The sequence below is a fragment of the Emydura macquarii genome, unplaced genomic scaffold (genome assembly GCF_026122565.2).
Source record: "Emydura macquarii macquarii isolate MOO-44397 ecotype Brisbane River unplaced genomic scaffold, CSIRO-AGI_Emac_v2 contig_295, whole genome shotgun sequence".
Lineage (NCBI taxonomy): Eukaryota > Metazoa > Chordata > Testudines > Chelidae > Emydura > Emydura macquarii.
In genome coordinates, this window is record NW_027130432.1 from 11,462,859 (window position 1) to 11,476,146 (window position 13,288).

The following is a 13,288-nucleotide window of genomic DNA, read 5'->3' on the forward strand; positions in this document are numbered from 1 at the left end:
GCCCCTTGCACCTGTGAATGTCTCAATGGGCCATTAAGCAGGCTATTATTCTGCCGCAATCCTGTGTGAGGTGTTACCCAGGCAGCACAATTTGAAATACTGATATACCAAACATATCCATAACTTCCATTACACATATAACACAGGAACATAAACATCATCATCTTACTTAGCACATTATAGCTGTTCTAACAGTGCCTGACATGGCATATCTCACATCAATTATTATGATTTTGACATACTGATGTCAAACAATATAATAAATGCCTCCCCCCCCATCCAACCAGCGTGACACCCCCAATGCCAGATTGGTGTAGAAGGGAGTAATCAGAGCTCCTGAATACACCTCAAGGGCCCTCCTTATCCAGCCAGCGTGACAACATCAACCTTTAATGTTGCACTTTCTGTAGTCCTTACAAATCACAGTAGAAATGATTATTCCATCCTCCTGATGCCAGAGGGTTTTGTGGGTTCTCCGGGACATGAGCAAAGACATTCCCTTATTCATGTTTCAGTATGCTCTAGAGGTGCCCCAAGTGAGACTCTTGTGCTAGGTCCAAACACATTGTTGGAGACCATCCCTGCCTTAAAAAGCTCACAATCTAAACAGACAAGATAGTCGTAGAGTGGGAAGGGAAAACAGAGGCACAAAGAAGTGAAGTGACCTGGCTCAGGTTACATAACAGGTCAGTGGCAGAGCTAGGATTAGAAACTAGGTTTCCTGAGTGGCCCTAGCCATGGGACCACGCTGCCTCTTGATCATGCAAAGTTTAACTTTATGGTATATCATTAGCACAACTGAAAGTGAACCTTGGGTTTCCACAAGTGGTGATTATCCACTAAAGCAGCATTATGCAACATTTCCACCGGGGAGGATTTATTTGTGCAAATTACATATTCAATTTGTCGTGAGGCCCACGCTAGTTCCTTGGTCTCAGTTGAGGCCTCCAGATGCTACCATCATAGCAATGCTGCTACTGAAGTGCCTAAGGCCCCTGCTAGAGGGATAAGAGGGAGTGAACCTGAGGGATGTGCAGAGGTGAAGCAGTTGACGGATGTTTGTTATGTGCCAGTCTGTACTGAGAAAAGCTCCTGCACAGAGTCATTTACAGCCACTGCTTTTAGGAGCAGAAGTTGGGCCAACAGGGCAGGGAAAATACAAAGGACCCCCCCACACTCTTCCTCTGGCTTGTGCCAGCATGACGGGCCTGTGTTTGCTTTTGGGAGGCAGAGGCAGACCGACAACATGGTATAAATAGAACAGGTCTGGCTATATAAAGGCTTTGATTGCATGATGTGTGTATTTTGAAAAAAGGGGGGATAGATCTAATGTTTTAACTGTAACTGGAAAAACAGGCTTCCGAGGACAGAGGCGGACCGAGACTGACATTTGTAAACGTCAAGCCACTTTTTCTTGGGGCAGATACTCCTTCGGGGTTGGATGGGGCTAGAGGATTTTCTTTTTTGTTCATTTAACTATATACACAACCCTCGGAGACTTTCCATCTCCTGGGTCCTTTCTGAAATCAGGCATTTCTCCTTGAAACTGCAATACGTTACGTGCTTTGAAATTCTGGTGTCGTTTCAGGGTAAATCAGGAGCAAGTGGTATCAGGCTAACCAGTCAGGCTGTCATAAGTGAGATCAGAGTCAAGCCTGGAAAGAGAAATAATGTCTGAGGTTTTGGAGGCGGTGTGGGGCGTGTGTAAGTGTAAAGGGGAAATTCTGCTTCTCTCCTTTTACTTCCCTATAGGTAGTTGGAGTCCTCCTATGACCACGCTGGCCTCTCTGCTGCTTGTCTCTATCTGTCAGTTAAATAAACACATTTAATGCCTAGACGAGAGCTTGGATTTTTCCGGCAGGGGTTAAAATTAAGCCTGTTGTGAGAGTGATTTTTATGCTAGGCAGAAATCTTGGCCACCTGGACAATCAGGCCAAAGAATTTAGAAAACTTTGGTTTTTTTCCCTCTTGAAATGTGGAGTGAATTTCAATCATCATGGCTGTGCGAGTCTGCGTGTGGTGAGAGCAGACACATGTGCTGTGTATAAAAACAGGTTTGGGTGGGCATATGTGCCCTGTACATCATGCTTTGTTATCCTCAGGGCAACGTTCCATAGTGTGCTTGGGAGGATATTTTTTCCTGCTCTTTGTTAACATGGCAGGTCTCTAATCACAGCTGCTGTGTTAGTGATCGTATGGGAACAGATCTACAGCCGCTATAAACTGGTGCAACTCCGTTGTAATCAATGGAGCTGTGCCAGTTTACACCAGAACAAGATGGGGCCTGTGGTGGATAATGGCATGTGTGTTCGGGGAGATCTAATTGTAGGAAAGAGGCAATGGAACAGCCTGTGTGTGTGTGTGTGTGTGTGTGTGTGTGTGTGTGTTCTAAGTTCATACTGTTAGCTACACACCTGTATATATAAAAATCTTGATATGCCTTTCCATCCTGCCTCATTATTGTGTGTCACTGGGGAATCCTGCCAGAGGCAAGCTGGTAGGAGCACAATTAGTGATAATACTGAGCTCTTAGATAGTGCCTTTTATCACAGATCTCAAAGCATCTTACAAAGAGTGCCTTACATTATTCCTGCCTTTCAAGTGGGGAAACTGAGGCACAGAGCCGTGACGTGAAGTAGCTCCCTGACGGGACAGGTTGGTAGCAGTGCCTGGAGCAGAATCCAGGTGTCCCTGCTGCCCAGTCCAGTGCCTGGTGCACTGACCCACATTGTCTTTGCTGAACCTGGTGCTCTCTTTGGTTGGTTTAGGCAATGCCAGCTGCACATCTCCAGTTGATTTTCGTTTACCATGCTGTGACCTGTAACAACCGCAGGCGACCCCTCCTCTCCTTCAGAAATGAACAATCAGGATCATCATGTCCCTGGGTACAAGGTTAAATCATAAGCGAAAGGAGCTTGGAGCACAGCTGGCAGCATCTGGAGAGTGAGTTCATCAGTGCTCATGCCTGTGTGATGTAAATAAAGGAGGACAAAAATCACCTTTTCATGCCCTGCTGCAGGGAAGCAGAGACAGTTTATCAGACTAGAGGCAGAGGATGTTTATGGTTTTAAGCTGAAAGGAGTGGCAGTCCCATGAGCCGATCTCAAAGAACAGGTGTATGGGAGAAGTATGGTTTTAAAGACTTCTTCCTGCCAGAAGCTGGGTGCGGATGACAGGGCTGGATCACTCAATGATTGATTGCCTGTTCTGTTCATTTCCCTCCGAAGCACCTGGCATTGGCCACTGGCAGAAGACAGGACTCTGGGCTAGATGGACCATTGGTCTGACCTGATATGGCCATTCTTATTTCTCCCTTCCCCCTACCCCAGGTATCACTTGTGGAACTAGTCAGAAAAGTGCTTCCCCTCCTCCCCCCTCCAGAAAACTTTAGACTCTTTGTCAAGAAACCTGAAAACCCAAAAGGTTGAGGTGTTCAAAATGTAACCCAAAAGCAGATACTTTCTGTAAAAATGTTCATTTAGTTGAGAACCCTAATCGTTTGTCAAAAAACATTTAAGTGGAAGATTTTTGCCCAGTTCTAATCACGTGCATCTTTCTTGGAGCCTGCAAATCGTTCCAGGTCGTGTCTCCTGCCCCGCATTCCTCTCTCTCCCTTCTTTGAGCCCGTCTGCAGCTTTTTAACTGGAAAGTAGAGTAGCTGTTGAGCAAAGCAGCCTATTTTTCTTCCACTCAACATCACCAGAGATGGGAGTGAACCCAGACCCTGTGCTTGAGTGACCCAAGTTTGGGGGAAGTTTGGATTCAGATCAACCCTTCAAAGCTGCCCCCTTTTTCTATAATGGGTTGAGCCGCAACTCCAGCTCTGAACATTCATGTTGAACCTTGAGAGGTTTCAGATCCTCAGATCTGCAGATTTGTGGCTTAGGCCTATCCCTCTTCTAGATGTCTTTCTTCGAGTTGTGACGCAAGCTTTGCAGCATAGTAACATGTCCCATGGCACGAAATGAACTCGGGATCTGTGAGAACTGTGTGTGAGCTCAGCCCAAGAAAACAGGGCTAATCCCAGATGTAATAGGGTAGCAGGTACAAATGATTTCCATTCTCCCTGCTCTGGCCCCATTTCTCTCCAGCGTGAAGCATGGCAGAGATCCTGTTCCCTCCCCAGCAGAGCCGCGAGCCTGCTGTGAGATAGACTCACCCGCCAAGCCGAGCCCAGCAGCAGTGTCTGAAAGCGGGGCTGGTTATAGCGGCTGCACTGAAAGTGCCAAAAAGAAGTCTGCACTTTCCACAAACTCGTGGAAAATACACGCAGCTTAAAACTTATTTCCATCCTGGTGCCAACAATCTTTTGGACGTTTCATTTAAAACTTGCTCGGAAGCACTGCAATGAAAAGGAAGGGCTGGAAAATCTCTTTCCCCTTCAATCCTAACTGAGACAGGTGGGGTCTGTTTTAATTTGCATTTTATGAATGAACTCCTCTGGATCAGATCATAAATATAGTATCATCATCAGGTGTGCTGGTCCTCCGAGCCAGCTTGCCCTGAAGGTTAGCTAATAGGAGATGGGGGACCAGCCCCTGGGGAGGTGTTTATTTAAGACAGGTGGATAGTGCATTCAGGGATTTCCACCTGGAAAAATAAACTTGGCCCGATTCTCACCTGCTTTGGCTCTTGTGTTAACATTTACACTTGCTTCTTGCCTGTGTGAAATGTTGTCATATCAGAGATAGGTGGCCCTAGGGCAGTTCATCTGGTTTACAACTAAGCTAATGGGCTGATATGTCACCTGAGGGGAAGGAAGCATTTCTCTCTAAATCAGAATTGTGGCCACACCTAATCCTGTATGGAACACCAGCCTGCGTTTGCTTTCTGTTGCCCCAGCCAGCTCCTGACAGGTGAGGTGGCTTTAGTGGGGACAAAGCCCTGCTGTTTAGAAATCTTTACTCTCATGGGTGTTTTGAGAGCACAGGACTAATGCTGGGAGGTGTGGGTATGATCTCTAGATATGTCAGAGTCTCTAGTGGCCAGTTTGCCTAAGAATTTTGGCCCCCTCGTTGCTCGGGAACGGCTGAGCATGTGCACACAGGTACTTGAGTCCAGTGTTCTCTGCTAGAAGAGGCCGGGTATGATAGCAAGCCTGTCTTTGGATTAGAGGTCTGGTAATGAGACAGGGCAGTTCGTCATTGTTAGCCCTCTGCTGTCTGAATGCTGAATAGGATTCCTTAATAGGAATGTTGCCCACTTTAGCGGTCAGTGGCTGCAGAGGTAGTCACTTGCTCATGCAGGCCTTTCTCCTGTTTGTCTGAGACTTTTACTAGGCTCCCCGCTCTCTTTCTGTGGGGTTATTTTCCACCATTCTGTCATGCAAAGTGGAACATAGAACAGGGGCTGGTTGTCTAGAGTAGACAAAGACCCTTTTATACCAGGACTGACAGCAGACAAAAGCCTTAATTTTAAGGCGGGGGGGGGGGGGAGTAGAAAGTGGAGAACTTGGCTCCGCCAAGCTTAAAGACTTTAAAACAGCACACCCTCTTCTTGAGTTTCCCTGAAATGGTGCGAGTCCCGGGCTTTCTCTCTACTTCTACCACAACGTTAAGATCGTGGTACATCTGGAAGACTGAGTAATTTCATATGAAGCCTTCCTCCCTCTACGTAGCTGGTTCAAACCCAGCCCGGATCAGTGCTGACCCAGCGTCAATATCAGTAGATTGATGTTTGAGTAATGTGAAGTGAGATGTGGCCGGCTGTCCAGTTCTTAATGTGCAGGTCTCGATGTCATTTTACATTTAATGCAAATTAGCACCCGCGTTGGCATTCTCCACAGAGAGGCTAATGGCTGAATGGGCATGAACCATTCGTTTTGCCCCTAGAGATGCTGCTGTCGGCATTGATACCGAGGAATTTCAGTGGCCTTGTGTATGCACAAAAATTATACTGCTTTAATCGTACTACTGTAGTTAAAGTGGTACAACCCATCAAGTGCGGATGCAGTTTTATCTGCCCCAGTGTACTCATTCGTGTATGGGAAAGGTAATCGTCTACACCAGTGTCAGGTACCTTTAGACTAATATAAACTGTATGCACACTTGTGGTGGTTTCAGTACAATCTCTATATTGGTAAAAAGACACACCCCTAATCAAAATAGCTATACCAATGCAAAACCTGTGTGTCGAGCAGGCTCAGGGCTGTCATTTTTCACTGGGAATAAAAATTCATTCTTAAAAGCATGAACATCTGTAGAGTGGCTTGTGATTTACAGCCCTACTCAATGTTTCTAATTTTTAAAAAGAGATTTTACAGCTGTCAGAAGGTGTCAACTGTGTTTTTTTTTTTAAATCAGATTTTTATGCGTCACTGGTTTTCTTATTTATATTACTGCCACTCCTTGGATTATTAAAATTGAAGTAATATGTAAAATATAGTTTACTATTCAGTTATTGTTGCATTTCTCTCAGCTTGGACAATGAAAATAAACTAATCAGTTTCACTGCTTAGTCTGTTTTTCAGTCATTCATTTCTAGGTTCTCAGAAGAGCCGGCCACATCTTTTTGTGATCAATCTTAGAATTTTTTCCCCTACAATTTTACATTTTCCAAAAAATGTTGGCCAGGGGAAATGTTTTTAAAATGGCCTAAGTTCCATTTCCAAAAGTGATTTAGGTACTTGAAGGCCTAAATCACATTGACTTTCAATAGACTGAAGCCATGATTTTTATAATTGAGTAGAGATTTTTGGGTGTCCAACAAAAGATACCTTAATAGACCCTGATTTTTCAAAGATTGGATGTTCTGCCCTTTCTGAAATCAAGCTGCTTTCAGGTGCTGGGGTTTGGGCCGCTAGAATCTCTAGACACATTTTAAAATCTTGACTGTAGGTTCTTCGGTGCCAACATCACTTTTGAAAATGAGAGACAGGCTCCTAAACCACTTAAGTCTGGTCTAAACACAATACTACTTTGGCTAGTTTTTGTTTTTTTGTGAGGTTTAAATAAAACAATCAACTATACTGGTACAGTCCCTAATGTGGGTGCAATTATATTGGTATAAAGATGCCTTGTACCAGTATAGTTTATTCCCCTTCCCATACTGGAATAGTTATACTGACATAGAGTGTAGTTTATACCTCTATAACTGCATCCACACTAGGGGAAGCTGTACTGCTTTAACTGCATCACCACTGCTCCAGGGCGGGCAAGGCCTGAGATTCTGTAGAAAATTTCACCCCCCCTCTCATTCTTGTGCACAAGGCTACAAATACAATGTCTAAATTACAGAAGCTGCCAGGGAATGTTTTTGTTTGAGGCACTTTCAGTTGGAGTCTAAAATCGATGTCATGAAATCGCATCTGTTGGCCTTAAGTTTTTCTCTTACCCAGTTAAAATGTAACAGTGTTCCTTTGTCAGCCGCGCAAGGCTACATGCAGTTTGTCTAGCTCTGTGTTTGCCCGGCCTGTAGGGCCTGTTCCTGCCCAGCTCGTGCTGTGTGGCCTGCAGACTCCGTTGGGAATTCCCTCCTGTGTTTATATGCCCCGTGAATTGCTCATTTATTAGGTTAAATGTTAGAATCTGAGCTGAGCCTCTGTATATTTATGTAAAGGATGGAACTGGTGACTCAGACTCAGGACTTGCTGTGTGGTTTTTGTTTTGTTTTTTTTGGTTGTGGGCGAAGCACCCTGTCCTAATTTAACTATCTGGTACTCAGCATACATTGGCTTATTTTTAAATGTCAGCTTATACTTCACTGCTCGGCAGCATCGTGGCACCAACTTAATAGAGGTGGTCAAGCAGTCTCCTGTCTGTTCACGAGGATCTTCCCAAAACTGCACCTCTGTCTACCTCCTTCCCTTGATTATTACTGGAACCTTTCTGCTACTTATTTCAGATCTATTATGCATAGACTTTGTGGCTTGAAGCCACCCTGAAGTTCAAGCTAGACAAATGCAGACTTGAAACAAGGTGCACATTTTTAACAGTGAGAGTCATTAACCATTAGAACAACTTACCAAGGGTCACGGTGGATTCTCCCTTACTGGAAATATTTAAATCAAGCTTGGATGTTTTTCTAAAAGAGATGTTCTAATCCATACAGGAATTGAGTCAGGAAAGTCCTATGGCCAGTACAATATATGAGGTCAGACTAGATGATTGTTCTGGTCCCTTTTGGCCTTATGATCTATGAATCTAGTCTAATCTCCTATATAACACTGACTATAGAATTTCAACCAATAATTCCTGCAGTGCAGGGGATTTTTCCCTGGTGCGTGCGAACACTGAGTTCAACCATATGTTTTCAGGCGAGAGCAGTGGTTCTCAAACTTATTTGATTGCGCCCCTCTTCTTTGTGTCTGTAATAGTTTATGTGCCACACAAATACATATACTGATTTTTTTTTAAATGCAACTCTCGCTATATATTAAAAACAGTAAGACATGGAGTCAAAAAAAGCCAACGATCCATTGTAATAAGGACAAGAGCAGAAGTGTGATAATGGTCGATGCTTACAATTAAATGTGCACACCACTTCATAGCAAATGGATTAACATACAGAGATGGCAGTGACTTTGTATAATGCTATGCAAGCTTACCAGAAATCCATCCAAATGCACAGCACCATCTAGAGTCAAACGCACAGCACCATCTGAAGACCTGATATGTCTGGAGGAATCAACTTTGTTAGTTATTCATTGCTGTGGGTATAATGTATGCAGTAGGTTTTCCCCACTCCTCCACCCAAAGCTTCTCAGAATACATTACATGCCCCTCAGCCCTGCCGCCCAGTTTGAGAACTTGTAAGCTAAAATGTCTCTTGGAGGAAGGCCTCCAAACTTGATGAAAAATTCCAAGTGATGGAGTATTCTCCACACTCCTTGGGAGCTGTTCCAATGTTCACTACGTTCACTATTTAAAAAAAATAAAGAAATAAAAAAAATCTTGTTTTCAGTTTGAATTTTCTAGCTTTAAGCTGTTGGTCTTTGTTATTGCTGATTCTGCTAGGTTATAATGCCTTTTTATATCAGCTATCTTCTCCTTGGTCCCTGGTCACTTGGCCCATGACAAGTAGAAAATGCAGACAAAATAAAATGTTTGGTACAGATCAGGACTGGAAGCCAAGGATTGAGCTAATGTAAAAGGCTAAGACTCTGAATATTGCCACATGCTTGAATACAGAAACCATTTTGGGAGCTTTGCTGCTGAAGCGTGAACTGATGTAATGTTTACTACAATTACCTCGCTGTTTTCTTTTCTGCCACGACTAACGTTTTTTCCTCTATTCCCTTGTCTTCTGCAGAATTGTTTGGAGTTTTTACTACCAGAGTCCATGGCGTATACGTTAAGCCCCGCCCCTTCTGGGTCTGTCGGGACCCAGTACTGTGTTTGCAAAGTCGAATTATCCGTGTGTGGCCAAAACCTTCTGGACAGGGACGTGACCTCCAAATCTGACCCGTTTTGTGTCTTATTCATGGAAGTCAATGGAAAATGGACAGAGGTAAGTCACAATGTCCTCCTACTGCCTACCCCATGCTATTGGTGTGGACATAGCTTTACTAGTGTGAATAGTCCCACGGAAGCCAATGGGGCTACGTGCATGAATGAAGTTATGCATGTCCTTAAATGTTTGCAGGATCAGGACCTGAATGGACAGGAAATAGAGTGGAGAAACAGAGGCACACAGGGATCAAGTGCCTCCATTTATAAATGTTGTCTAGACTGAATGGCTCAATCATTTGAACACCACTCTTTTAACAAACATACATAGTAAATTTCTATGTGGTGTAGTTTTGATTTAATCTGAATTCAGCAAAAAAAGCTAATAAAATGAATGCTATGTGAATTTACCAAATCGCTCACTCCCAAATCAGAGCCACAGCTGCTTGTTCCATGATTGGAACAAGTTAATGTCTTCCACGTTCCCCTATGTCTGTGCTTGTAGCCCAGCCAAAATCTGGGGCAGAAATACTGAAATACACAGACTCTTGTCTTAGTGCTTCCAGCAAGACCACAAGCAGGAAGTAATGGAAATAGCACGAGAGCTTGTGCCCGTGAGATCTATAGCCCAATTTTCAAGATACAACTGGTAGAGGGATTTTTAAAGCTCTCCAAGCCCAGCTGGGCACCTAGTTCCTGTTAAAATTAAGCCAAGTTATTTGGACAAGCGTCCACGTTTTTCAAGTGGACCCTGAATTGTTTATGGTTTGTCATCTTTCATTTAGACTTGATTGCACCTGTCACTGCCTTTTCGTGTTTAATCGGTATTTTACCTTTAAGAGGAATAATCAGCTACATGTGATTATCTCTGGGGTGTATTGGAAATTTAAGAGCATTCCCAAGTTATCCTGAAAGCCTCTATATTAGGCACTGTGACAAAACACTGCATATGTGTCAAAAGGCTCTGAGAGTCTTCAGTGCTAAACACACTGACATCTGTTTCTTCTGTAGTTCAGCTACTCCCTAAGCAGCAAAGGAGCTCAGATAATTCTTTGCTCCATCCCTCCCCATCCCAATCCTTAGACAAAGAAAAGTCTTCCATCCTGGAAAGCACCTTCCGTTCTTCAGTTCCTTGGGCTGTTACAGTAATAGCTTCCACCACTGAGGATGAAAACTCCCTTGATAAGTGATCTTCTCAGAGCCGCATATGTGGGTACATAAGTTCTAACTGTGATGCATCTGCTTTTGCTGCCGTTACATTCATCTCTCAGACTTGTCTCTCTTGTAATTGGGACAAAAACCTTAGAATGATGACTACAGTGCTCATAAATATCAACCTCCGTCAACGCACCATGAAGGCTTAAAATGATCCCTTAAGGGTCCAGAGTTGCTTAATTCGCAATCAGCAGTTCTGTGCAGTGGCTTGGTGCAATCCTATCATGGTCCCTAATGACTCAAGACCAATCTGAATGTATGGCAATGCCAATCTAATGTGGTGTGCAGTGTGCCAAGATCCACGGTGGAATCCAGAGATGCAATTCCACCTTTATTAAGATGAGCTGTTTTTTGGAGCCCCAGCTAAGTCTGAAACTGTTCTTTTGATTTAAATTAGCTCGTCATTAGGTCTGTGGTCTAGTATTCTAGGTTAAATGATGGTGCAGGTTTGGACTGGTAGATGAGGTACTGTTGACTTGCCTTGCTCAGGGAGACCATGGGAGTGGGTTGTGTTTAAATACCTAGGATCTCATCCAAAGCCCATGAAGGTCAATGAGCTTGAGGTCAGGCCCTTAATGAATTTCAGATCCTTAGTTTTGGACAGCAGGTGGGGCCACTGGGTAAGAAGAAGGAGAAGATTGCTGTGAGCCGGATGCACTAAAGTGATGCGGTTCAGTTCCATGCTGCAGTCCAGTCAGTGACTCACTGGTAAAAGTCTTTGAGCTGGTCATGAGTGCTGATTGTGCTTGGCTTGATGAGACGTATATGCTGCACCTGTCGCCCTTAATTGGAGGAGACACTGAGCAGAAGCTGCATCTTAACACTATCATGGCTTGTTTCTTCGCCTTCAGATGTAAACACCCCACAGCCTTATAGGTCATGAGACCATGTCAAAATTAACATCTTTGGGGAGAACAGATTTGGAACCTAGTTTTTTCCAGGGCTGGAGTTTGATGGGTCTAAGAAAGTTGAGAGGAAATCTAAGGGTATGTCTACACTGCTGGCGGCATTGTCGGCAGTGCCAAATCGATTCTGCGGGGATTGATTGAGTGGCAGTGGAGACCCGCTCAATCGATCTGGAAGTTGATGCCGTTAATTGACCACCACAAAAAGAGTAACGCTGCATTGACCAGAGGGCATTTTCTGTCAGCGCAGTGCAGTAGGGACGGTGCAGTAAGTAGAAGTCAGGAAGTCGACGGGAGATGCACAAGCTACTCTACATAACTTACGCATCTCCAGTTGACTGCTGCCAGAATCCACCGGCATTGTAGACCAAACTTAAGAGTGAAGTCTTATCTCATTTGTGCTGGATATTGTGCAGACCTATACTATGGGGGTCGTGGCAACAAAGAACCTATCTTCTAAAGAAGGACAAGATCAAAAACATAATGGGGAGGAGGGGGAAGATATAGTTAACCATTTTGAGAAGACAAGGTTGCATAGATTAGTCATGTGTGTTATTTTGATCCTGTTATCAAGAGGCCCTACAGCTCCATTTCAGAAGGCAAACTCATGTAGTAGAGGAGGGAGAAACAAATTCTTAAGTCTAGAGGGAGAGAACTAGAATATCACTTCCACTCATTTTAGCACATCAGAGAAAACACAAGTTATGCTGCCCAGCAGCTGTGACCAGAGATTAGCAGCTATTGGGCAGTTCTTTTGCAAATAATAATTTTGCCCATCAGCAAGGGCCAGCTGAGGTTCCTTAAAGAGAAACACACTGCCCCAGCTCATATTGAAAATCAGCGTTAGCATCATGATTCCTCTTTTGTGGGTTAATGAGGATCAGAGAGCTGCTTTCATTTACTCCCTTTGCCACCCCTTAAACATGATATTGTGTGCCCCCCCAATCCCTGGCAGTGCCTGCAAATATGAGTTTGTTTCGGGAGGAGAGGAACTCCAGCATCCACCCAGACCTGTGACAATGGAACAAGACATTACATTTATTCCCCTTAAAAATGCAAAGCTCAAGAGCCATTGTGTGGTCTTGTTTCAGGCACTCTGCTTCTGTAGTATGAAGCTGCTAATGAAACTAATGGTGTGTGAATTGGATGAATTATTTGAAGATTTAAGTAGGTTCTGGCCAGAGACCAAGAATCCACCATCCAAAAAATATTAGAAAAAGAAGTGCCAGCCGAAAATATGCATTAGACTGGAATGCAGCGCTAGGGCATATCACAAGTATAGGAGTGCTTAAAGTCACTTCAGGCACCATTTGTGTTTGGTAACTAACGAGGATGTACCTTGCCCAATCCCGGGGAGCATCTTGGCAAATTCCTAGGAGCTCTAGGATCCCTTGCGTAAGAGAGACAATATTGCAGGTCTCCTCATCTGTCATACCGAGACTACTGGTCCTAACATGTAAAAGGGTCCTTCTAGATCTGAGTAGCCTTCCATGTGGATCGAGGCAGATTCCTTGCATGTAATTTGTGTGTATGGAACTTTTGCGTTTATAGATGAGAATTCCTGCAGGTTGGATTGTAGAACCCCTTGCACTGTATTTAAGCTACCCCAATATGGAGTGTTTTAGATAGACTCGCCATAGTTACACAGCTCTCTGGTAAGACCATCAGCAAACCAACCCCAGCTTCTCTCTTTCTGTCCCCTGAGATTGAAGTGGAAGTTCTCCTCTTCATAACAGAGGTTCCTGCAGTTACTCAGAACCAAGAGTTCACCGCTTTCTAAAG

At 44.0% G+C, this 13,288-nt stretch overlaps 1 protein-coding gene across 3 annotated transcripts in view; it reads left to right on the forward strand.

The window, feature by feature from the left end:
* Window positions 1-13,288, forward strand: part of CPNE2 (copine 2) — a 157,286-nt gene that overhangs the window by 27,339 nt on the left and 116,659 nt on the right. For all 3 annotated transcript variants that reach the window (XM_067552185.1, XM_067552176.1, XM_067552167.1), the window contains exon 2: window positions 9,250-9,447. In XM_067552185.1, the coding sequence (XP_067408286.1) occupies window positions 9,280-9,447 (168 nt within the window). In that variant the 5' untranslated portion in view covers window positions 9,250-9,279. The remainder of the gene's footprint in view (window positions 1-9,249; window positions 9,448-13,288) is intronic.